This window comes from Hyperolius riggenbachi, chromosome 6 (assembly GCF_040937935.1).
Source record: "Hyperolius riggenbachi isolate aHypRig1 chromosome 6, aHypRig1.pri, whole genome shotgun sequence".
Lineage (NCBI taxonomy): Eukaryota > Metazoa > Chordata > Amphibia > Anura > Hyperoliidae > Hyperolius > Hyperolius riggenbachi.
In genome coordinates, this window is record NC_090651.1 from 73,841,673 (window position 1) to 73,868,518 (window position 26,846).

Sequence of the window (26,846 nt, forward strand, 5' to 3'; positions counted from 1 at the left end):
ATTGGCCAATCAAAAGTGTGTGTGTGCATGCGTGCGTGTGCATGCGTGCGCATGCGTGTGCCGCGTGTGTGTGCCGCGTGTGTGTGCGTGCTCTTATGGTTCTAACCATTACCCATGTAAATCTAGCTGGATGTTAACAACTGAAGGCAGTAACACTCCTCACCTGACTTCCTTGGGGCACATGGTCCAGTCCAGCCCAATGACATCATAGGAACTCTCTGCCAGTTCCTCTATCGCATAATGTCCATCCTTGGCAAACACAATCTGCAGGAGACAATTATTAATGATCACCTAGAAAAGACAGACTATCAGCTGACCAACCAATGTCAGCTGCCCAGCAGGGCTGTCTGAGGAGGGCATACCATAGGGTTTCTGTTACATTTCATTGAGAATGACAACATCCTCATAATACTGTATATAATGAAGCAGCGCCAGTATACGTGTCATTGCCCAGTGGAAGCTATAATTGTGCTGTAGGCATGCAGAACACAGTCATGGTCACAGCACTCCAGATTAAACTGCTCAGCCAATACGGCTGCCACTTCTGTGTTCCAATCTAGAAACTCTGACATCACACCAGAGAGACAGGCTGCATCTCTGACATCACACCAGAGAGACGGGCTGCATCTCTGACATCACACGCTCACACCTGAGAGACAGGCTGCATCTCTGACATCACATGCTCACACCAGAGAGACAGGCTGCATCTCTGACATCACACGCTCACACCAGAGAGACAGGCTGCATCTCTGACATCACACGCTCACACCAGAGAGACAGGCTGCATCTCTGACATCACACGTTCACATCAGGAATACATATTTGACATCCAAAATAACAGATCACCAAAATAAGTAGGGTTAGATTGGCCTGCACCACAGCTCACCTTCATGTGGGGGGCATCTATGATCTTACCATAGGCACTGCATCCATATTGTCAGACTTCAGCTTGGATTTCACCCTGCTAGCGATGCTACGAAGATATGGCAGTGCAAACTCAGAGAACTGCTTGGGCCCCAGACATCCAGCATGAGACTCAAATACCTGCAAAGCCTGGAATGCAGAGACTCGGGGGTTAGAGTCAAACTGGTACAGATATGAAACACTAACTGATTCTCCCACCACAAAGTTTCACATCTTAACAAACACTCTTGTTTTGCCTCCACCCTGACTGGTAGATATGGAGAATATTATTTTTCAGAGGTTCCCATTTCACAGACTCCTTGCCTCTAGCCCTTATCCTGCATGTTCTTAGAACAACCAGTGACATCACCACATTGGTGACATCCACCGAGATCTTTCCCTCTCGCAAGTCCCTCCCCCAAATCATCAGTTTGAGGGCAGTCACTCCCACTGCAAGTCTAAGGCCCATTTCACACTTGCGTTAAAAAACGGTCTGTTCCCGAAACGGATACTATACAAACGGAAGCAAACGGATCCAATGTTAACCTATGGAACTGTTCACATCTGTCCGTTCCAACAGATCCGTTCTGTACGTTCTGCTGAACAACTTTTCCTGCAGCACCAATTTTTCCAGACAACGCACTCCACCGAACTGGAAATGGAAGCTGAAGTGCTGCATTGGTGGCAATGAGAGAATGAAGAGTTCCTTCACATTAGTAAAGGCGGGGGGAATGTGGGGATGCGAACCAGGCCTAAAGCGTGCACCTGAGCGGGCGGATGGTTAAAACACCTGCTTCCATCTTCTTAATTGCAGCCAGGCGGTAGGGAGGGCTTCTTCCAGGCTCCCGTGGTGTCGGCCCAGTCGTTGTACCTCATCTGCAAATGATGTGTGGTTCTCCATTGCAAATTCTGAAGTACTGCTCTGTCCAAACTCCACCTCCTCTCTGGGCACAATAATCTCTCCATTAACCACTGCATATTGGTGGTTAAATAGCACCTCAACCATGCCCCCTCCTATGTCCTGTTTACAAGAGCTGAAAAGCGGCAGGGTAGCCCCTACTCCTTACACCTACCCCACAGTTTGGTCTAGATTGGAACTAAGTTAAGGGTCTGGTTGCCCTTCAAAATGTTTTATTCAGTTTGTACACCACAACTGGAAAGAGGAGGGAGGCAGCCAGCTTACAAAAAAAAATAAAAAAAAAATAAAAAAAAAAAAATCACAAAAAACAGGAACTTTAAAAAAAAAGTGTACCCAAGGTGGCATGCATACAAAAATTAAAAAAAAATTAAAAAAAAAAATTATATATTTGCCTAGATAGAGGGAAGCCTAGGTTAATCCAGAAGCTTCCAATGTCTTTCTAGCCCGCCCCCAATTACTGCGCAGACCTTTGGATCATATGTGACAAGAACTTGATGGATATAGGTTATCCTGGCCATGCCCTCTTCATGTAATAGTGTGGCTGTACTGTGCCTGCGTAAGAAAATAAGCATACCTCCCAACTTTTTGAGATGAGAAAGAGGGACACTTAAGCCACGTCCCTGATCACACCCCCGTCACACCCCTAGTCATGCATACAATAAAAATTTCATGAGAAAAATAGGTTGATTTATAATTCAAACCACACTGGTCCCCTCTATCCTGGTTCATTTCCCTTCATTTTAACATTTTAAAAATTAATAATATATCAATTTAAAGGATGGGAATAAAGTTTAGAGTCAAACACACTTTTTAGTAGAGAAATATATGTATATTTACATAGAAAGAGGGACAAAGTCCTGAAAGAGGAACAAAGTCCTGAAAGAGGGACAAATGGAAAGAGGGACAAATGGAAAGAGGGACAGAGCTCCCAAAGAGGGACTGTCCCTCCGAAAAAGGGACAGTTGGGAGCTATGCATAAGAATGGCCCTGCCTGCACAGGAAGCAGACGCTGCTCATCCACAAGCTGCTCCGTGCTACTGCGCAGGCGCGGCCATACTTGTGAAGAGGCAGTCCCGCTGCACTCTTGCTTTAAGAGGAGCGCAGCCACAAGCTTCAAAAGAGTCCCGGCCAGCGGTCTTGAGGAGGACGTGTGAGGCTTCTCTCTATGGTACGCATTTTTTAAAAATGTTTTTAACCGCCACGGGATCTCTTTAAGGTAGTTCAATTACCTGGAGTTCTTAAAGATAAGAAAAATAAAATGCACCCACCCATACAACTGTATAAAACAGAGAGGTCAGGCATACCTGGGCTCCCGCAGCCACCTGTCCCACCAAATAATCCACAATGACATCAGTCAGCAGCTGAAGAAGTGTATGGCTTATTTTGGGGTGCTGATAGAGCCATCGCTTTGCTTTGGACATGGTATTGGAGCCTCCTCCCTCGATCATGTAGGTCATCAACGTCCACTGAAAAGAGAGACGGTCAGAGGTCACCACGCAGGCGAATGCAGCCTGGGACAGCTTATTCCCTAAAGCTAACCACATCTACACAAACACACCAACTCTCACATGATACGATTCTTACAGATAAAAAAAAAAAAAAAAAAAGATGATTACACTGGGCAAAGAACAAAATGTGGCACCAAATGCTTGAGCAGGTGTAGGAAGTTATTTGTGTCCTGAGCGTAGCATTAAAGGACAACTGAAGCGAGAAGAATATGGTAGATGCCACATTTATTCGCTATTAAACAATACCAGTTGCCTGGCAGCCCTGCTGATCTATCTATCTATTAGTAGTGTCTGAATAACACCAGAAACAAGCATGCAGACAATGTCAGAAACACCTGATCGGCTGCTTGCTTGTCTAGGGTCTATAGCTAAAAGTATAAGAGGCAGAGGATCAGCAGCATAGCCAGATAACTGGTATTGTTTAAAAGGAAGTAAATACAGCAGCTTCCATGTCCCTCTTGTTGCAGTTGCCCCTTAAAGTAATCCTGAGATGAATGGGAGGCTTTTTCCTTACCTGGCGCTTCTTCTAGCCCCCTGTAGTGTCAGTTCCCTCGATGTCCTTTGGGTCCGATCTGCCCTGCTCCTGTGAACTCCGCGATCCAGCCGTGTTGCGGGCCACTGAGCATGTGCTGTTCCCAGCCAAGCGCCTCCTCCATCAGGCTCCCGTTGGCAGGAACACTCTATATAAGTGCTGTTACAGTCTTATAAATTGCTCCTATAAATTGCGTGCAGGAGGCTCCTGGCCATGTGACTAATCAGGAGGGGTGGCTTTCTGGGGCAGCACATGAGCAGTAGTCTGAGACTGATTTAAGTAGCAAACTACACTGGGCTCCCATTCATCTCAAGTACACTTTAAAAGGATTGCAATCCCATCTAAAAGCAGTTGTAGATCCCAGAATCAAACTACCGCACATTGAAAAAAATAAAATGAAAATCGTTTCAACTGACAACGTATGTGAATTTGTGAATCAATTTACACTAAAAAGTTTTAGATTGGTAGTGTTGTTCATAGACTTTGGGTGGTACTATAATATGCAAGACCAGCCAAAACAGGTAGAGTGTCCAATGAATGAGCTGTATACCTCCCACTATCTGCAGGGTGCAGCGTGCCATATCCTTATATACAGCAACGCATCAACTCCCCGCTAATTATCATGCAGGCCAGGAATGTCTGTCGCAATATTTCGGTCAAGTCTGTATCCAGAGCAAAAGGACTGTGTGGATGGACCAATGGGAAGGCTAGGTCTGAATGTGTACGCTGTTCCACTGCTGCCCTCTCTGGAAACAGGCAACATACCTCGTGCCACACAGGTGTGCTGTTTGTTATCAGCTTCCTCCTACAGCCACACTCACCGGAGCACCAGTAAAGCCAATCAGGGGAACCCTGCCTTCCAGTTTGTGACGAGTGAGGGTGATTGCACGGAAGACATAGCCCAGCTCCTCTACAACGTCTATTTTGGTCTTCAGCTTCTTCATGTCCTCCGGGTCCTTAAGGGGCTCAGAAAAGACAGGTCCTCTGCCGGGCTCCATATGGACCTCCATCCCTAATGCCTGTGAACAGAAAGATGGAGTTAGGCCTTGATAGTTGACATACAGAGGTATCAACACTCTACAGTAACACATATGGAAAATGTCACTCCATCCAAAAGCAATGGAATGAGTCCCTATTCGTATTTCTTGAGGACTCTGGCACTTGGGCTCCCCCTGCTGTAATCACTTCCTCTCTACCCACCCACTTTAAAGCCATGGGTCTTCCAGCATTGAGACATTATATAAAGGGTGTCAGTCGCTCGTTCTCCTTATTCACTCATGACGCAAGTTTGTGAAACCGGTCTGGAAGGAGACGAGCGACACCGCATACTCTTGTTCCTACCACTGGCCAGTATACACGGGATATTTTAATTTTGGGTACCCATATGCGAATGCTGTTTTCATTGGAAAAAGAAGCTGCTCCACCTCACCACATATCAATTTGCTGTGTGTAATAGGGTGCAGGAGACACACACACACCACTCCTAACACCATATGAAGCAAAGTTGTCCACACTCAATCGTATTAAAAATCCATATCTTTATTCGATCATCATTAAAAAGATACAATAGTGGTACATGGCAGCGCAAGAGCTGACGCGTCTCCTGGGTCCTTAGTCGTAGATTTTATAACCATAACAATAATATTTTTATAGCGCTTTTCTCCCTGGGGACTCAACGCGCTGTGACCCTCCATTATGCAGTCTCAAAGGCTCGGGAAAAGAGGTGAGTTTTTAGCCTTTTCTTAAAGCTGTCCAGAGAAGGAGCCTCTCGTACTGATTGTGGAAGTGAGTTCCATAGAGTAGGGGCTGCATAGGAAAAGGCCCGAGCACCAAATGTTAAGTGTATCCTGGGAATAACCAGCTTCATCTTACTGGAAGAGTGGAGGGGCATAAAGTTCCAATAGATCCGCTATGTAATTGGATTTTTATGGTTCATTTATCCCTAATAAAGTGATCTACACATAGTACTGCTGTTTTTTTTAAAATCATTTTTATGATATATGATTGATCTTACACCGATGCTATCTGGAGGACGACTTTACGCAGTTAAAGATTGGAACCGTTCTGTGACCACTGGGAGCCTCATGCCATGTACACAACCGTATCACGTGGGTTGTCACTTTTATTGGCTTGATACCTCAGATGTGAAGTACGGTGGAACTGTATCATATACCTACTTGTGCCCTACACGGATTCAGTTACATTATTACAATGGGCAAGCACTGACTAAATAATTTATAAAGGAACTAGTCAATTAGGCCCATTTAAAAAAATGCACTGGATTGACTGTGTGTGTGGCCACACGCCCCGTTTCTTTGCAATGCATCAAATACCCCAATTAGCAATGCACAATGTTTTGCACAGTACACGATTGTACTTTATACAATACTGTATATCAAAATGATTTCCCGCTGAGATGTTAGTGCAGTTGTCCTGTAGAGAAAGCGGTGCAGACCATCTTGCCTATCCCACCAGCACTCACATGAGGCAGTCGGGAAGGAGCTGGGAGGGGCACAAGTCAGTGTTTCACTGTAAGCACAAATCACATGACACAGGCCTGTCCTTTTGCCTGTAAGAGATTTCTCTGTGGGGCATCATCTGAGGACGATCATCTTTCTTGCAATAAACAGAAGACGTCTTACAAATAACATGTACTGATCCGACCAGGATTCTACATCCACATGCATCGTTTTAGGATACACCACATGGTCCCCAAATTCACCTGGTGAATCTTTAAAAAAAAGTATATGTACACTTAAAAGCATTAATGGACAGCATGGGGTAGTCCCTCCTCACCATATATTGTCCCCACAGGGAATCCAGCACCTGCAAGCACAGAGCTCCACCCCCTAAACTCCATCAATCCTACCTGCTTCCTCCATGTTGCCTGGCTGTCATGCTGAGCTTTTAGCTTTAGTTGATTTTTGAGTCACAAACCTGCAACAAGCATGTAGCTAGTGGCATGTAGAAGAAAGCAGTATGCGATTCAGGATAACCACTTTTACAGTCATTTTTCTGGTGACAACATAAGAAACACTTTGTATATCTATGTATGTATCTATCTATATAGGTATATAGGTATATAACCCTTCCAGCTTAGCCTAGGCTGTTTAGCTATGCGGTGTTCTCCTCCTAGAGCATTCTGGTAAACCAGGCATTATTTTCACTGGCTTCAAAATTCTCAGAAATAAAAATTCCGCAGAGATTACTGGTAATCTGTCAGGACTAAAGAGGTTTGTGCCTGGGATGAATTTCATAATGTAAACCAGGGTGAGGAGAGGTTTTACAGTGGGCAAACTGACTAAATCATTTACAAATTAATATTGTAAATAATTATCCATTATGCTATTTTCACTACAGTTCCTTTTTTAATGTACAGTATTAGATGCATAGCATCAGCACACAAGCCAGGCATGGTTTTCTTTTCACTTCATGTTTGTGTTTATTTTTTTTTAATATATAGATAGGAGAGAATTTTTTTGTAAAAAAATAAATAGTAATTAATGCAAATAAAAAAATAAAATATTTCTACCTATGCTTGATGCATCATTTTTAAGTATGAAGCCAGGTAGGTGCTGCACTGTAGGCTGAGGTGCCTGAACTCTTCTGCCCATATTTTGCCCATTCTGTGCACTCAGGAGGGGGTTGTTTGGTGATCTCGGCTGCAGCTGTGCCACACCACAGAGCACACCTTTGTGACTTTTTCCCCATCACGGGAATTATCTCCCCTCCAGCAGCGACTGTGCAGCTGTCCTGGAGCCACATGTCATCATGTCACACATGGGAGAGGTTCTGTTCCTGGCAGATGTGAAGAAATAGAGTGCCTGACCTGATTCACAACAGCTGACAGCAGTGACAGGCTGAAGTGGGCTTCAAGTGAAATCATTTGGCGCCACCTGATGGGCCATCAGGACCACTACACACAAAAGAGAGAAATGGTCTCTATAGTAAGGGTAAGTTCACACTAGGTCTGGGAACGTATCCGTGGCTCTGTTTTGGGGGGTGGGATCCGTGTGTGCTCCTGGGGATGCAGCTTGAAAAACTGAACGCAGGGTCCGTATTTGTCGGGACTTCACAGACCCATATCGATCCCTGATACACGGAGGGCTAGTGGCAAGCAATGCAAAAAACAGATCTCCCTCTACACAGAGAACTTTGCACACAAAACGGAGGGAGATCCACACTGCCTTCTTCTCTCCACTATAGGTGTCCCCCCAGGTAGCCTGAGGGGGTAGCAGCCAGGACGGGGGTCCACTAGAGGGCGGCATTGCAGGAAGTCACGGCAAAAAGAGAAAATATAAGGTAATTGCTTCCCCGCTCGTATACTTTTGTGGCACATAGCTGGAGGGGGAGCGACGGCCCTCCTCGCCGCTGTGCCCGCAGCCCCTGTCCTGGCTGCTACCCCCTCCATCAGTTTTTTGGCAGAGAAAAAGAAAGTAAAAGATCAAAGACGTATGCTGCAAAAGGGCAGCACAGATCAGTTTGTGTTTAGGTTTCTAAAAACGGGAGACCGGACCAGGAAGAGGAAGAGGAAGGGGGAGAGGAAGAGGAAGAGGAAGGGGGAGAGGAAGGGGGGGAGAGAGAGAGAAAGAGAGAGAAAGAGAGAGAAAGAGAGAAAGAGAGAAAGAGAGAAAGAGAGAGAAACAGCCTGCATTCGCAGAAAGCACCAATGTGCAACTCCTTAACCTTTTGCCGACCGCATCACGCCGATGGGCGTGGCCGCGGCGGCAGCCCCAGGACCGCCTAACACCAATTGGCGTAAAGTTCTGGGGCTCTGTTTTGCAGGAGAGCGAGCGCGTCTCCTGCTTGGGTGGCGGAGCTCCGCCCCGCCTTCAGTCTCCAAGCGGCTATTGTCTATTTACACGGTGCAGCGCTGCGATCAGCAGCAACGCTGCACTCGGGACAGCCGTGTGACACGGCTGTCCCCCTGGGGGACAAGAGAGTGATCGGCTCTTATAGGCAGAAGCCTATGACAGCCGATCGCCATAATTAGCTGGCTGTGGGGGGGGGGGGGGGGGGGGTTGACAATTAAAGAAACAGGGGATTTTGTAATAAAAAAAGAAACAATATTTATTTTTAAAAAAAAATCAACATGGGGGGAGCGATCAGACCCCATCAACAGAGAGCTCTGTTGGTGGGGAGAAAAGGGTAGGGGGGGGAAATCACTTGTGTGCTGTGTTGTGCGGCCCTGCAGCTTAACCTTAAAGCTGCAGTGGCCCATTTTACTAAAAATTGCCTGGTCACTAGGGGGGTTTAGCACTGCAGTCCTCAAGAGGTTAAGACCGGAGGTTCACACACTGGTTTTGGTAATGGCAGGCAGCAGCATGCGCAGTATCCACCTCATGCTGAATCCAGTGGTGCGGGCAACATACTGGCACCTGCAGGGATTGAGACTTACTCCCTCAGACAACCATTCAGGGCCAAGTGCTGAACAGACATGATGCTTTCTGTTGCCATGGAGAGGGGGACAGTACAGTGCATAATGGAGTAGAGTCGCTGTACACATACCAGATTTTCGCCAGAGGCGATCAGCCACTTTGGCTGAGAACTATCTAGTGTTTTTATAGGACTAAAATCCTCTTCCACTACTGTGTGTCAATGTACACTTCACTGAGCAGTTTGCCTAACTGTAAGATAGCGCATCTTCTAAAAATAATGCAGACTTACCTGTGGAATGACAAGGATATCGGAAAAGATGATGGCAGCATCCAAAGGAAACCTGCGCAGTGGCTGCAAACACAGAAACAGGGAGTTAGCTGGCAGTGTAATATCCAGGAACATGTAGCTGCAAGTGTATCCCCAGGCCTGACAACACCCCCCCACCCACATATTGTGCCCGACTGTCAGGGAATCCCAGGAAAAGAAATGCAGAAAACATCTTTATTTCCATTTGGAAAGTGCCAGTTGCCTTGCTGTCACACTGAACTGCCCTGATATCTGAGAAAGGCCCGGGTCACACTGGCAATTGAGTGGCAAGCTGTTTGCGTTCAGTTTCCCCATATCCTCCCCCAGACCCCCATCACCAAAGTGGATTTTGCTAGCTAGATAGGTCTGTTTCTCCACTAGTATGAAGAAAGGTTCCTTTTTCTCATTGCCCCGAATGCAGTGCTTCAGCTTCCGTTTCTGTTTCCAGTCCGCTGGACTCAGCGGTCAGGAAAAATTGCTGCAGCAGGAAATCTGTAGTTCACTCAACGGATCGGATCCGTTTTAACAGACCAATGTGAACGGATCCATAGGTTAACATGGCCAAATAGTAGTGCCAAATAAATCAAGCAGCCGAGCTACAGGCACCTCTTGCTCGGCTGTTTGATTTTTTTGACACTACCATTTGCCCTGAAGAAGTGAGCCGAGACCCACGAAACATGATGCCAGTGCATAATAAATTTCATTTTAGATGAAGTTGTCATCAGGGTTGGGCTTTCGAGTAGATTAGACAGGATGTGGTCGCTCTCTTGGTTAAAAATCCGGAACTAAATGTGGGGAAGCCACATGGGATCAACACACCCTTCCAGAGGAGGATGAAAAGCACAACAAGGGGGTGTAGAGGCATACAGAAGGATATAGAACTAGGCTAAAACCATATAAATGAGAGAAAAAAAAAAAAAAAAAGTGGTGGTGGCAGTGGTGGGGGTGGCGGGGGGCTGCGGGGACGGTGGCTTACCTCAATAATGACAACCAGGGATGGGCTTTCGAGTACTACTCAAATTCGGAATTCAAATGAAGTCTAATGACTTCACATGTGACTGCGGGATGGGGGGGTGTTAACTTACCCAGAAGTCTTTGTGACGTCTGCGTTCCATTACGTGTCATAGGCACAACGAAAGCCACGTTCCACCACTCCCGTGGTCACACGTGAAGTCATTACACTTCATTTTAATTCCTAATTCGAGTAGTAATCTACTTGAAACACACACACACACACACACACACACACTTTTTCTTTTCTTATTTATATGGTTTTAGCCTAGTTTTATATCCTTCTGTATGCCTCTACACCCCCTTGTTGTGCTTTCCACCCTCCTCTGAAAGGGTGTGTTGATCCCATGTGGCATCCCCACATTCAGCTCTGGATTTTTTACCAAGAGAGCGACTACGTCCTGTCTAATCTAGACACCCAAGTGTAGTCAGGGTTGTGAATCTCCACATGCCTTACATGGTCGGTTGACCCCTTGAGCAACTCACACTTGTGCGTATCTGTTATCTACTCTTGCATTTTTCAAATTGAAGATATATTGCACTATTGGACTCTTGTTGTCTCTGTGCTTGCCTTTTTGAGGTGTACAGGTACAGTCACCGCTCTTCCCACCAGGGCTGTGGAGTAGGTACAAAAATACTCTGACTCCTCAAGACTCCTCCATCGACTCAGACTCCTAATTTGCATATTACAATCTTGTTGATTGAATGTATGTAACATAAAATGCATCTCTTAACTGCCAACGCTTAGGAATTTTAAAAGACAACTGAACTGAGAGGGATATGGAGGCTGCCATATTTATTCACTGTTAAACAATACCAGTTACCTGGCTATCCAGCTGATCTTCTGCCTCGAATACTTTTAGTCATAGACTTAGGCCTTGCTCACATCATACGTGCTTCCGCGCGCATTTGGAAGCGCGTATGATGTGGTAACATGCAAAAATGGCAGAAGGGTATAGACCGCTCTTATGCCATTCACATCAAACGCGCTGTGCAGCAGTACGACGTGCTTGCGTACTGCTGCCTGCATTCTGCCCACAAGCGCAGAGCTGACCAATTCATTGTCAATGGATGGGATCAGCAGTGCAGCGGGTAGCAGCACAGATGACGTGCCATCGTACGTGTTGCGTTCCGATCACACGGCCATCTGTGCTGTATAGATGTGAACGAGGCCTAAAACTAGTCCTTGATAAGAGCACTTGTAATAGGTACAGACCGGAACAAAGAACATCTATCAGGCCCTAGGCGATGTAACTGTGGGTACATGTAAGGGTGATGTGCAGGTTCTCTGCAGGGGAATAAGGAGATTCTTCCTCTATTACACATTCTTCATGCACAATCTGAACCAGGTTTATGGGTGACAGACAGCACCTCTGTGTTCAATGTGCACAACATTCTCAGTGGATTCCCTGCAGCTCTGTGGGGAGTGCATATGTAGAGTATAGTACTACTGTGTACCAAAGTAAACCTGAGACAGATGAAATTAAAGTTTTATACATACCTGGGGCTTCCTCCAGCCCCCTTCAGGCCAATCAGTCCCTCGCTGTCCTCCTCCGCTACCTGGATCTTCTGCTGTGAGTTCAGGTACTTGAGCCAGTCGGGCGTAGTCAGGGCCGAGCCTGGGCGGGTGCAAGGCACCCAGGCGCCTGCCTCTGAGAGGCGCCGCCCGGCCCCGCTCTCCCCCTGTGGCCGCCGCTCTCCCCCTGTGGCCGAAGCTTCAAGCTCCCTCCCTCTAGCCGCCGGCGCCGCCACGTCAGACCTCGATCAGTCGGGCGGGCGCTAGGACCTAGCACGCCGCACTGATATGCGGAAGTGACATCACTTCCGCATATAGAGCGGGTGCGTCCGGCGCCCTTTTCCTGGTCGGGTCGCCCGCTGATTGAGGTCTGACTGAAGCTGCTGAAAGGTGAGGGGGAGCGGAGGAGGGAGCGGCGGCGGCGGGGCGCGCTCCTGTCACTCACTAGCTATCCTGGGCACAGATACCCCCTGGCTACCTATCCTGGGCGCACATACCCCCTGGCTACCTATCCTGGGCGCACATACCCCCTGGCTACCTATCCTGGGCGCACATACCCCCTGGCTACCTATCCTGGGCGCACATACCCCCTGGCTACCTATCCTGGGCGCACATACCCCCTGGCTACCTATCCTGGGCGCACATACCCCCTGGCTACCTATCCTGGGCGCACATACCCCCTGGCTACCTATCCTGGGCGCACATACCCCCTGGCTACCTATCCTGGGCGCACATACCCCCTGGCTACCTATCCTGGGCGCACATACCCCCTGGCTACCTATCCTGGGCGCACATACCCCCTGGCTACCTATCCTGGGCGCACATACCCCCTGGCTACCTATCCTGGGCGCACATACCCCCTGGCTACCTATCCTGGGGACATATATCCCTGGCTATATATTCTGGGGACACTGTCTGTTTGTCATTATGTGCATTTACTGGTGAAAATCTCTCTTATGTGCATTTGCTGGTGAAAAGCTGTCTTATTATGTGCATTTGCTGGTGAAAAGCGGTCTCTTGTTATGTGCATTTGCTGGTGAAAAGCGGTCTCTTGTTATGTGCATTTGCTGGTGAAAAGCGGTCTCTTGTTATGTGCATTTACATGGGGAAAAGCTGTCTCTTGTTATGTGCATTTACATGGGGAAAAGCTGTCTCTTGTTATGTGCATTTACATGGGGAAAAGCTGTCTCTTATGTGCATTTAGTGGGGAAATTTTGTCAGTAAAAATAATCTTTTGTCAGTAAATTTTTAGGTATTTGTCAGTAAAAAAATAACGTGAAAGGTTGGCAACACTGGCAGGCTGCGCGGCGCAACGGGAAAGATACAGGCAGCCCACCTCACGTTTGGGCTTGGCGGGGGGGAGGAGCCTACGACAGCGAGAGTAGGGTGGCCGCAGGCAGCCATAAATACGCAGTGTGTGACTGCGTCGCACTCGCAGAGCCTCTCAGCCTGAGTCAGTCCAGAAACTAGCAGACTCGCAGGAAGCCAAAGCCAGCCAGGAGCAAGCCCATGGAAGAGGGGTAGGAATGGGGTATCACATGCATGCAGGAAAGAGGTGGAAGGTGTGGGTGTGATTAGGAAGGACATGGGTGTGGTTATGTGGTTGGTCGCGGTAAATTTAACCACTCCCATAGGCGCCAGAGAAAATCTTGCACCCAGGTGCCAGGCACCCCAGGCTCGCCCCTGGGCGTAGTGTGCATGCACACATTCCGCCGCTGGGAGCGTACTACACCTGTGCAGTTGCAGAATGTTCCTGGCTGTAGGAGCAGCACGCGTCCGGACTCCGCTGACTGGCTGAATTACCAGGACTCATAGCAGAAGATCCAGGTGGTGGAAGAGGACAGCAAGGGACTGATCGGCCTGAAGGGGGCTGGAGGAATGGTATTTATAAATCTTTTCATCCGTCTCAGGTACCCTTTAATTCGCAGTCAAACCAAATTTTAACATATCAAATTTTTTGATTTCATGAGCAAAAAAAGTGCATAAATTTGCATAAACCGCATCAACGCAGAATTATTTGCATCTCATTGACCATCTCTATTAGTGACACGGCTACACATCAGGCTTTATTCTTACAGCATAGATGTTATTTAGTATATATAAAAGATTACTGTGTACACATATATACAGTCACAATCAGAATGTATATCTGACTTTAAAAATACGGGGACTGCTTTATTGAAGCAGCACAAGTAACTATTTTTGATTGGTTTCTTTAATTTTTGTGGGCTAAGCACAGCTATTACTGTATATATAATTTATGATGACTATTATCTGAGAAATAGAACATTTTATCAGATTTTCTATTTTTATTACAGATTAAATTCATTAGGAGTCGGTGCATTTTTTCCCTGACTCCAGGTACCCAACAATTGCTCCGACTCCGAAGCCCTGCTTCCCACCTAGAACATCAGGCTCTCATCCCCCCAGGTCTGTCACATAATTACCTGCAACGTCAGCTCACAACAGATCTCAGGACTGCGGCATGTTTCAAAGAAGTCTTGTGCAGCACGGGTCTCTCGGAACTCTGAAAAAGCATGGGAACAGGTATAGTGCACTTCTGTAACTCACCACAAGTGGGCAGCCCTATTGTACTGATACAATAAGCTTTTCTCCCAAGTTCTCATGGGAGTTTTCACGTCTCATCTATTCTATTTTTCAGCACCTACTAAGTGAAAAAGTACTAAATAGCAAACAAAATAAGGTAATATCAAGCCTAAGCGGATTTGGTATAACTTCTTTTGATCTATTTGCTTCCTAGGGGAAGAAAAGGCGTTTGATTACTAAGGTGTGAAAATTGTCGCATAACTTGTAAATTGTAAAGGATCAAGAAGTATGTACCCTGAAATATATAGGGGCTCATGTGTGAAGAGCTGTAAAAGATTTGGTTTATATTGCAGCATATAAACGACTTTAAGCCTGATGCACTACACTGCGGAGTATGTCTACTCTCTTGCATCTATGTCACAACTAGAAGGATTGTTTCTGGGCATAATTTGCAATCAAAGTTCATTGGGCGTGATTAACTAGGACAAATAGCATGCCTTATTAGAGAACACACCTTATCAAAGTTAAAACCCCTTATCAGAGTAGCATAGCGAACTTATGCCTGCTAATTGGCAATGACCAGAGCTTTACTCGTCCTGCCCTGAGCCCCTGCGGGTTCGTAGCGCTCGCTATGCTACTCTGATAAGGCACATTAACTTTGATAAAGTGTGTTAACTTTAACAAGGCGTGCTATTTATCTTCGTGAATCAAGCCCATGAATAGCAGTGACAGGTCACTTTTTTGCTCTAAACTCGGATTAGTTCCATTGAATGCAGCTACTTGCACTTTTTTGCATAGAGTAAAAAGTAATTTTTCCTCTCCGAGCAGAGACACTAGAAAATAAAGACATGACTGATTTCTATCACAGAGTATTGAAATAACTTAATGCCAAGTTCCATATTTGTAAATTGACTGTAAAGTTTGACCAGCATGGAGTGTATTCCGATCTGCAGCCTAGGCCTAAAGCCTTGTCCCAGAGTCCATTCACCCACCTGGTAAGTAGCGGCCAGCTTGTCTCATACACCAGACGGGCACATGGCTGGTATCCTGCTTGCGGCATGCACACAGGAAGGAGTCATTAACTAGACGGGGGAAATTCTTTGGTCTATAGAATACAAAATGGAGTATTAAAGATTTGGAGAACAGGAGCGGTTACTCGTGGAAGAAAACACACAATTAAAAAATGGAAAGCTATGAAACGTCAATAAATGTTTATGCTGAGCAATGAGCAGCAGTACACAACAGGCTAGAGCAGTCAGTGGATTCTTAGCCTGTGATATAATAATTTGCCATTTGTGGACTACCAACTAACAGACTGACACCCCTCCTATCTGTACTGAACTCGGTTACTTGACTCATTCATCTTTCTTCTCGCTCTTCCTCTGCTGCTCCTCTCTGTCAAGCTGATTATTGGCTACCAATTAACCAGAGATTCCATTTCAAACTCTTATGCTGGGTACACACGGTAAGCTTTTCCGAGAGATTCGTTTTTGCGGCACAATTCTGCACTCGATTTTTTTTTCCCATTCACGGCTATGAAAAATAGAGCGCGGAAACGATAGGGAGCAATATCGAACATGACAGATTTTATCAATCGGATCCATCTATCGCACGGAAAATCGTACCGTGTGTATTAGGCATTAGACCCTAACCTAAAGAGCTCTCCACAATCTCCCTCCTCACTAGTTTCCAGATACCGCCCCAACCGCAATCTCAGATCTGCACACCACTTTCTTTTGCCCTACTCCAGAATCACCTCCCTACATTCATGCATACAAGATTTCTCACGTGCTTCACCCCTCCTCTGGAATCCTTTTCCACAACACATCCATCACTCTCTGACCTTCTTTGAAGTGTACCTGAGATGACAACTTAAAAAATAATAATCATACATACCTGGAGCTGAGCTACCTTCGGCCTAATCGCTCCCTTGCCGCCATCCTCCGTTATGGCTCCCCATAACTTCGTAGTAAGCCCCAACTCCCGAAGTTAACAGGAGCCATAATTGAGGATGGCAGCGAGGGAGGGTTCAGGTCAAAGGGGGCTGGAGGAAGCACCAGGTATGTATGAATTTTCTCTTGTCATCTCAGGTTCTCTATAAACTCTCTTTCAAAACTCACTTTTTCTGACAAGCATACACTCTTCACCTAGGCCATTCCCCCTTTGACCTCTGGACAAGCTGTACTCCTTTGTAGATGACCTAAAAAATACACTGCCTCTAGGTATGAATATTGTATACCACCCCACCTCTTGCCCTCCCCCATTCCTTTAGATTGTAACTTGTATGGGCAGGGCACTATCACCCTTTTGTGTCTTGTTATACATTTTATTCACCATGTTATATTTGTCACTGGCCTCAATTCACGGAGCATTATCAAACGTTTATCAAACACTTTATCAAACATTTGATAATTTACCTCATGGGTAAAATCTCATTTTGAATTCACTAAGGTGTTATATATTTGTTGAACGTTTTATCGGTAAAACATTCGATAAATATATAACACCTTAGTGAATTTAAAATGAGATTTTACCCATGAGGTAAATTATCAAATGTTTGATAGTGTTTGATAATGCTCCGTGAATTGAAGCCACTGTTATTACCAATTCTGTATTTTGTATCAGTGTCTATAATTGGTGTTTATCATTGTCTATATTATTATGTACTCCATGTTTCTTACTTTGTACAGTGCCACTGACTATGTTGGCGCTTTATAAATCAATAATAATGTGTGAAAATGATTGATCTACAGAGACTGGGCAGCTTTAGGAATAGACCAATCACCTTAAAAACACCACTTTTACACTTGCAGGTAATTCCTGCCTGGCATTACCCTCTTCAAGATGCAAGCACTTCATCCTATTTTACTGCAAGGGGCTGCAAAAGCAATGAAAGTCTATGAAGACTTTCACACTTGCGGTCCGTTTCGGTGCACCAGAAGTATCCAAGCCGATGCAAGGGCAGCAGCACATTACTGTAAGCACCGCGCTTAATGCACGGTGCTTGCAGTAATGGAAGTCAATGGGAGACGAAGTAAGTGTAACCGACAGAGCACGGTGCGGCGCACATGCATGGACTGACGGGAATCCCAGTGATGTACTTTCTGCCCAGCGGAATGTATGTCACTAAGCAGTGGGCGACGCTATGCATGTGACCCAGTCTGCACACTCTGCCTGGCAGGGTAATATGACGATTTGTGTTGTGGTGGGAGGTGGCAGGAGCATCTCATCCCCACCACAATGTAAAACATGTGTAGAACCAGCCTAAATCCCCAGTGACACCTCTACATCAAATTAAATTCCTTCCATACACCTAATGCTAGCATTTCCATTTGTCTTCTATTAGGCCTGGAACCTATTAGGAGCACTTTTCTGAGCGCTTTGTCATTTGAAAAGCTCCTGCTAATGTAATGCTATGGGTGTGATCCCACTTGACTGATGTGATTTTATTAAAATCCCCCATAGCATTACATTAGCAAGAGCTTTTTCATATCATTAGCGCTTAGAAAAAGCTTCTAGTGGGTTTGAGCCCTAAATGTGTATCAGTGGTGTCCCCAGCCATGAGAACAGAATTCAGAACCATGATTCCATCCGTCATTGGCCACATGAAAGGCAAGTGGGCACTCCCTCCATGTTATGCTGATCAGGAGAAGCAGAAGGATGAAAGTAGAGCCGCTCCACCCTACAACTACCAGCTCTGCGAGTTCCTGGCTGTGGTTTCCATATCTGTGTGGAGCAGACAGAAGCCTGACAGAGGATATGAGGCGGGCGAGACAAGGCAGAGCACAGAAGCTGCTGTGTCCAGGTTAGATAAGGTCTGGCTGATCTCTCTCTGCTGACTGTAGCTGGACAATTATTGTGCAATCAGTCCAACTGTTCCCATCTCCCTGAACTCACACGCTGCAGTATGCAAAGGGTAAAACTCCAGCCAAAACTAGTTTTCCACACTTTGAATAGTCGGGATGTTTAAAGGGAACCCGAGGTGAGAGGGATCTGGAGACTGACATGTTTATTTCCTTTTAAATAATGCACATTGCCTGGCTGTCCTGCTGATCCTGTGCCTCCAATAAGCCATAGACCCTGAACAAGCATGCAGATCAGATGACAGATCTGACAAGATTAGCTGCATGCTTGTTTCAGGTGTGTTATTTAGACCTAACTGACCAGACAGATCAGCAGGACTGCCAGGCAACTGGTATTGTTTAAAAGGAAATACATAATGCAGCTTCCATAGGTCTCACACCTTGGGTTCTTTTTAAGCTCCTCATTTCTAGTCCATGTCAATGAAACAACAGGGGAGCAAATCTCTCTAATCATCGTGGCACAGGCAGCACTAAAGCCTTGCAGTGATTTTAAATTTGACTTGCTTCAGCCAGACCAAGAATAGAGAGAATAGAGTTCCCTTTTAAACAAATGAGCATTAGCACTGTATGACATAGTAGCAAATCACACCAACAGCGCTTTTCAAAGCACTAACGATATGAAAAGCCATTGGCTAATTTAACCGTATGAGGGTGTTCCCACAGCAGCGTTGTGACACAGCATTTTTTAGAGCAATTCCACTTGAATGAGTGTGCAAAACCACACATTTATTCAAATATCTGCCCCACTAATGCAAAGTGCTTCTGCACTGCTAATAAAGTAAAAATAAATAAATACATTTCAGACAAACGCTGCACAATGTGAGATCGCTGCTGGAGATGATCAATGAGATGCAAATAGTTTCTCCTTGCATTCAAATTCCATGTAAATGTTATGCAACTTGAACTTGGACCAATGAAAAAATTAACAGAAAGATATTCTGATTGGTTCAATTTCAAGCTGCATATAATTTGCATGCAAGGAGAAGTTATTTGCAGCTCATTGATCATCCCTAATAACAGTGTGACATTACTAGATTAGCAGATCATATACATTTCCATGACACCGCTTACAACCTCAAAAATTTACTGTAATACATAACTCAGGAGAGCACTCATTGTCAAAAAAGCAAAAATGAATTACAAAGCACCAAAATTAAAGGGAAGGTCCAAGCAAAATAAAAAAATGAGTTTCACTTACCTGGGGCTTCTACCAGCTCCATGCAGCCATCCTGTGCCCTCGTAGTCACTCACTGCTGCTCCAGTCCCCCGCTGGCAGCTTGCCGACCTCGGAGGTCGGCGGGCCGCATTGCCTACATTTTTACGCATTCCCGCTAGTGCAGGAACATTAACACATACATTTTTACACGTTACTGGATCAATGCGTAAAAATTTATGCATTAACCCAGTAACGCGTAAAAATGTATGTTAGTGTTTCTGCACTAGCGGGAATGCGTAAAAATGTACGCAATGCGACCCGCCGACCTCCCAGGTCGGCATGCTGCCAGCAGGGGACTGGAGCAGCAGTGAGTGACTACGAGGGCACAGGGTGGCTGCATGGGGCTGGTAGAAGCCCCAGGTAAGTGAAACTATTTTTTTTATTTTGCTTGAACCTTCCCTTTAAATTGTATGGAACAAAACAGCAAAAGAAAAAAACACTCCATTGTATCTAGCGCTCTGTAGTGAGAATAAGCCCTAATATTTCAGCAGCTAACTAGGGGTCACTGTACTTGATAAAATGTTCCTTACCCAGCTAGGCCACTTGTATACCTGCTGCTAAAATTTCTAATATGTTGAGATCTCACATAAAGAGCATTTATCTCAAGTTCTATGGCAGAACTATAACTCCCAGCAGAGTCTCTACAACAGATGAAGACCTTCTTACCTACCCCAACACCATCTCCTCTCTGCATCCATCAAAAAGTCTAAACAGTGACTATATTGTTGCCATGGCTTAATTATGTGCCGTCAACTACTCTACTTTTACACTCCAGCAAAAAAATGTTTCCAGTGTGTTGGCTAATGTTCGGTGTAGGCCATCCACAAATAATGTAACATGCATAGTTATAGAAAAACTCCCTAGCACAAGAAGGTAACAGCATTCTGTACAGCTACAGAGGCATGCTGGGACTTGTAGTGCCATGGTTTAGCTTGTCTAACACCAATGTACAGGTAACACAGGCTGGATTCTTGTGGGAGGTTAATCCACAGGGATATTAATGCGTTTAGGCATTACTGCCTCTCCTGTAACATCTGCACACATACGGTAGCTGCCAGTTAAGTTTGTGGTCACATGACAATCCACGTCCTGCTCCTTACAGGAATCCCATCACCACAAAGGGCTTGTGACAATGCTAGCTATAATCCTCAGCACACCGCGTCATGCAACAGTGCAAGCTGCCAACAATCCCAGTCCCAAGGGGCTTCAGAGGAAGGCTTGAATTAGCAGCAGCAGTAACAGACTATATGGATGAGACAGAATCATGAACTCGTGGGTGGGGTATGAACTTCTATACTCCCCTTCCCATAAATAATGCTTAGCTTATCAATGCTGCCACCAGGGCTGTGGAGGTGGAGTAATTTTGGGTACCCGAAGTCGGAATCAGTGATTTCATAAACTGAGGAAGGGGTTTGTTCCCAAGAGGGGGACCTATGATAACTTTGTTGAGGGATCCCATTGGTTGTTCCTGCACCTCACCTCAAACTGAAAATGTTTTAACCACAAGCACTGTTACCGATGTGCTTTTCTGGACAGGAAGACTGTGTACTGTTCCTTTACTGCTTACAATGATACACATTTGAAGCTCGGAAGGGCTGCATAAAATGGCAGAGGGCAACATTTGGCCCCCGGGCCTTGTGTTTTAACACCTGTAGTCCAAAACATTGACACCTTAGCAAACTGAAGACCCAGGCAACTTATTAACAGTTGGCCCAGAATGAGCATGTTAAAACCCTTTATCTGCAGCATCAGGTGAGAGGAACTGATTAAATAGCTCCAGCAGGGACACAGACAGCAATAACAACCTGGCAAGTGTCGTAATATTTCTCAACTATAAAATAGTAAAAATAAAGAGGACAAAAATAAAACTTAAAAAGGGCACCAGAACTGACACAGAGTCTGTAAACTACACACCAGGATGATTTGGATGGGCTCCCCTGTGCTGTGCCGCTCGGCCCCACGTTTGAAGAAGGAGCAGCACATGCAAACGGGGGGCTTAGAGCATCACAATAGAGGGCGGCCCATCTGAACAAGAGGACAGGTAAGGATACGGACCCCTTACTACCCCAGCAGGCAATCATCGTTTAAAGATAGAGGCTATCATTTTATAAAAGCATGTGCGGTAAAAAGAAAGTCTGGGTGGGAAAATACCACATTCGGTATTTTAGACTTCTGTGTGCTAATTCATAAACATTTTCACAGCTGCTATAGAAATGCGGCGTTTTCCCGAAGCCCAGCTGTCAGTAACATTGTTACATTCCTGTTCTCCATGCAGAGACAGCATTACATTAAAAGAGGCATCCCCAACTTCCCTTTAGATGTGCATTTTTTTTTTGTTATACTGCCTCTGCTTGCCCTGAATCTGCTCTGAGTCTGTCTATTAAGTCCCATCCACACCATACAATTTTTTGTGCGATTCAATTCATTTGATTCAATCCGACATGTCAGATCGAGATTCGATTAATTTTGCCATTGCAGAACAATGGCAAAATGAATCAAATTCCGATCGGACATGTCGGATTGAATCAAATCAATGATTTGAATTGCACAAAAAATTCTATGGTGTAGATGGGGTTTTAGTCTTTCTAAACAATCTATCCAATTGCCACAGCTTGGAAGAACTTATCTGAAAACAGGTACCCAAGAGGTTAAAAACACAGCCTGGGGTATTTATGGGAAGCCTTGTTTGTTCCCATAGCTCTGCTGCTGCCTAGGAGATCTGTCTCCATTAACTTTGCTGTTATCGCTCTCTTATCACCTCTTCAAAGCAGGCGGTATTCTATGTGCCATTACCGCCTGCTCTAATCTTTATGAATTGACATTTACTGACATGTGGAGTTAATCACAGCATAAGGCGGTAATTTACCTCCCTGCTCAGGAATTTCAGCTTTTCATGCGGTAACTTTTAGGAATGGACATTTTGCTAAGTGCTTGGTAAAGTCAGCTGTTTTCTGCATTACCTCATGCGGTAATGCTTTATGAATGATGGCCTAATGCTAGGCATACACCTAGCCAATTATGCGCCGGATCGAGCTGCTGGCTCGATGCCGGCGCATCCCCGCAGATCGATCCCTGCTCATCCCCGCCAGCGCTCTTTATCACCCGCTCGATTCCCCGCTATTGTCCACCGGCGGGGATCGAGCGGGGAATCTATCCGGCAGCTATCAATCGAGCCATCAGCGGCTCGATTGATAAGGAAGCAAAATGCCGTGTATGCCCAGCATTAGTGTCCGTTCAGGTGTCTTTTAAAGGGAAGCTACCATACATGAAGCAACGTGCTTAAAGGACAACTGAAGTGAGAAGACAATGGAGGCTGACATTTATTTCCTTTTAAACAAAACCAGTTGCCTGAAATTTCACTGATCTTTCATGCATCAGTAAAGTCTAAACTAGCATGCAGCAAATCTTTCAGAAAAATCTCCATACTTGTTCAGTGGCTATAGTTAACATTAAAAGGGCTGGTACACACTTTCAATTAGGATTGGCCAATCACTGACCACCACCTCCATGTAGTATAATGGTAAACAGATATTGAATACTATGAACAGATTGTGTAGGTAAAGCTTTACTACATGGAGGTGGTAGAATTGGTTAGTGATTGGCCAATCATAATTGAAAGTGCGTACCAGGCTTTAGAGGCATATGATCAGGGCAGCCAAGCAATTTGCATTGTTTAACCCTTTAAGGACTGGACAGTTCTGGCACCATAAGGACTACAGACATACTTTCCCTTTAGTTAACAGTGATTACCATGATTGGCTCACAGTTGTCATGAGGCCAGGAGCCAATTAAATTGGCTCCTGACTGAGATACGGAAGCTCTGCTGTCACGGTGACAGCAGCGAGTGGGCAGCAGGATGGCAACGGCATGAGCTTGCCAAGCAAAAGTTGAAATCGACACCATGGCAGATATAAGCGGACACAAACAGGGCATAGATTTCACCTACGTCCGTCAGCGGTTAAAAGGAAATAAATGTGGCAGTCTCCAATTTCCACCATGTCCAATGTACTTTCACTCGAGAATGGGAATGGTTTTGTGCTGTAGTGATATGAAAATCAATCCTGTTCTCGATTGGAGAAGATCGGACATTCCGGAAATAATCAATTCAACACGTCGCTCTGATGGGAAATAGCATTGGGTGTACCAGGCAAAAGTGCTTTTCCCTATGAGGATTCCTGTTGGGTCCCCTAAGCTAGACTAGCTCTCCCACCGGGTCCCCTAAGCTAGACTGGCTCTCCCACCGGGTCCCCTAAGCTAGACTAGCGCTCCCGCCGGGTCCCCTAACCTAGCGCTCCTGCTGGGTCCCCTGAAATAGACTAGCACCTTGCAAATCTCCTTTACAGTGAGGTTAATTTTGAATTTTTACAGGTCTTGGGTCACTTTAAAGGAATACTGTAAAGACACCCTGTGCAGTATCCTCGTTCAGACACCCTGTGAAGTACGTGTACTGCGCCTGAGCAGGAAGCTCAAGGCAACATCAGCGGGAGCGATGACGCGTGTGGACAGGGCTGCGCAAGCGCAGTGGCTTGAGACATAAATGCAAACACCGGGCCGAGGCAGGGGACCAGGGGATCGTTTTGTCCCTATGCAGGCACAGGATGTGCGCAGGGAGGGGAACTGGTAGAAGCCCTGGTTAAGATAAACTCACTTTTTTTTTTTCTATTACAGTATTCCTTTAACTTTTCCAGGCTGTAGGGGGTATGGGGGGAAAGAAAAAAAAAAAAAAAAAAAAAAAAGGGGGAGCTGAACTTACCCGGGGCTTCTAACAGTCCTCCGCCAATGTCTTGTGCCCGCGCAGCCAGTCACCGATGCTCCAATCCCAACCTCTGGGTCACTTCCAAAATTTGCAATTTTAACTGCGCATGCGTGGCCGCGTTCTTGCTCCCGCTGATGTCACCAGGAGCATACTGCGCAGACAGTACTGGGCCTGCACAGTACACTCCAGGTGATGTCAACGGGAGCCAGGACGTGGCTGTGCAGGCGCAGTGGTTTTCTGACTTTAAAGTCGCTAATTCCGAAAGTGAACCGGAGGCGGGGCCGGAGCATCGGTGAGTGGCTGCGCAGGCACAGGACAACTGCGGGGGACCACTGGAAGGCAAGTTCAACTCTTTTTTTCCCCCCTACAGTACTCCTTTAAAATGAAATTCTGAAATTGATTTCATGGGTACCACACAGCCTAGATAAATCCCTGCTAGCCTCTCCATAGCTGCCAGCTGATTTGCAGGTTTAGTTCTGAAGCCCTATCCCTAGTATGGTGCCTGGCAGTGTGACCAGTGACACATGAGTGTGACATAACACTGCTCTGAATGTCACTTCTCCATCCTCCTTCACTAGGAGTCTTTGAAGTCACTATTAGCTATATCTCTGACCCCCTCTGCTTTAATACTAACTTTGTCCTATAGGATGCAAATTCTGATAGGATAGAAGATATGCTACCGCACTAATACTGGCGGCTACTCACTGCAGGTGATCTGGCTGCTCCATCCCGCTAGTTGTTCCTCAGGAAATGTGAGTTCCTCTGAACACCAGAGCCCTCCACAGCTCACTGACCCCGCCTACACATGAGCGCTGCCATTACTCTGCACAGACACGCCCACTCACCGAGCTCTCCACAGCTCACTGTCCCCGCCTCCACTTGGCCCCACTCCGTGCAGACACGCCCACTTCACGATTCTGCAACTTGCTCTCACCACGCCCTCTCCGCAAAGCCGCAGATTCTCAGACCACGCCCCTCCCTGGCACCGCCCATCGTTCTGACGGCTTCCATGTCTGAAGCTCGGCCTAAAGTCCTAACCCCGCCCTCTCAGCTATGATGGGAAGTCCGGATCTTTTCAATGATTCGGATGATTCGAATCGGATCATTGAAAAGATCCGGATCTTTGAACCGAATCTTCGAATCATTTTACTAAGGAAGCATTCTGGGGTTTAAATGACTAGCAGGACAGGACTTTCCCTGCAGTGGACAGAGAAGCGGAGGGTTGTGGACAGACAGAGAAGGGGAGAAGATGGACAGAGAAGGGCAGGGAGTGGACAGAGAAGGGAGGAGGTGGACGAAGAGGGGTGAGCAGAGAGCAGAAATGTTTTTTTGTACACATTACCCACATGTTGCAATCATATGCTTTCAATATATTTCACCTATATGTTAATCTGTATACTTTGAATGCAAACGTCTCACAGTGAAAGAAAGCATTCCCCAATGTGTTCTTTTCTCACCTGGAACACTCATCATAACTTTAGGGAGAAGTTGAGTGCAGCTGTTTAGAGCAGAGTGCAGGAGGATCATATTGCACTGCAATCACAGTGCCTGCCCTGTCATTCTAGCCCAGCACGCTGTCTGCAAAGTTACTGAGCTGTGCTTCTGAGCCAAAAGTTTCCCATTTGTTCACTATGCACAACTACGGAACAGACAGCCTAAAATGAGCAGCACATTACAGCCAGTACGTGTGCTCTACACATATCTAGCAGTGGCACCCATGTCCCCTCTCTCATCTACCTGTCCCTGCAAGGCTGGCTCCCCTACAACTGAGCGATCCATCTCTGCTCTGCTTCCAGGACCCCCCTGCCGGCTGAGAGGGGGGGGGGGGGGGGGGGTGTGCCGCTCCTAGCTCCACTCCCTTTGTGAACCGAATCGTTCATTTTGATGATCTGGATTATTTGACTCACAAAAAAGATCCAGATCAAAGATCCGAATCGTTCATGATCCGGACAACACTAGTAATTATACTGAATACGCCCTTCAGAAATGGCCATCATCTACCAGTTTATAGAAGCACGGGATTCGGGGGGCTAGTGTGAACGTCATGCTTTATGCAATCAACGTCATGCTTTGGGCAATCAGTGTCACTATTGGTTGTGGCGTTCTTAGCATGTGACAGTGAAAGCTGAGGTGTAGTGGCGGTCTTGTGTCTAGTTCTTCTTATACCCTGTCGAATTAAACAATTTCAGCTGTCTTTTTGAAACAGCAATAACTTGACTTTTGAGGCCACAAAATAAATGTAGTTTTAGTTACCTGGGACTTCTTCCAGAAGTCATTTGGGTCCCTCACCGCAGCTCCTGTCCTCTTCGGGGTCCTACTGGCAGTCTCTAAGGATCGTGGTCCACACGCACCCGTGCGTGATCGCGCCCATGTCTGTGTGTGCATGTGGC

The 26,846-nt window shown here is 46.1% G+C and overlaps 1 protein-coding gene across 1 annotated transcript in view; it reads right to left on the reverse strand.

Moving 5' to 3' along the window:
- The window catches only part of UROD (uroporphyrinogen decarboxylase), a 40,668-nt gene extending 15,380 nt beyond the window's left edge, over window positions 1-25,288 (reverse strand). Inside the window, exons 1-8 of the mRNA XM_068242529.1 lie at window positions 25,162-25,288; window positions 15,614-15,726; window positions 14,522-14,601; window positions 9,530-9,592; window positions 4,684-4,881; window positions 3,127-3,288; window positions 916-1,053; window positions 164-264 (exon numbers count right to left, since the gene is read on the reverse strand). Of these exons, the coding sequence (XP_068098630.1) occupies window positions 164-264; window positions 916-1,053; window positions 3,127-3,288; window positions 4,684-4,881; window positions 9,530-9,592; window positions 14,522-14,601; window positions 15,614-15,726; window positions 25,162-25,184 (878 nt within the window). The 5' untranslated portion in view covers window positions 25,185-25,288. The remainder of the gene's footprint in view (window positions 1-163; window positions 265-915; window positions 1,054-3,126; window positions 3,289-4,683; window positions 4,882-9,529; window positions 9,593-14,521; window positions 14,602-15,613; window positions 15,727-25,161) is intronic.
- Window positions 25,289-26,846: the final 1,558 nt, after the last annotated feature.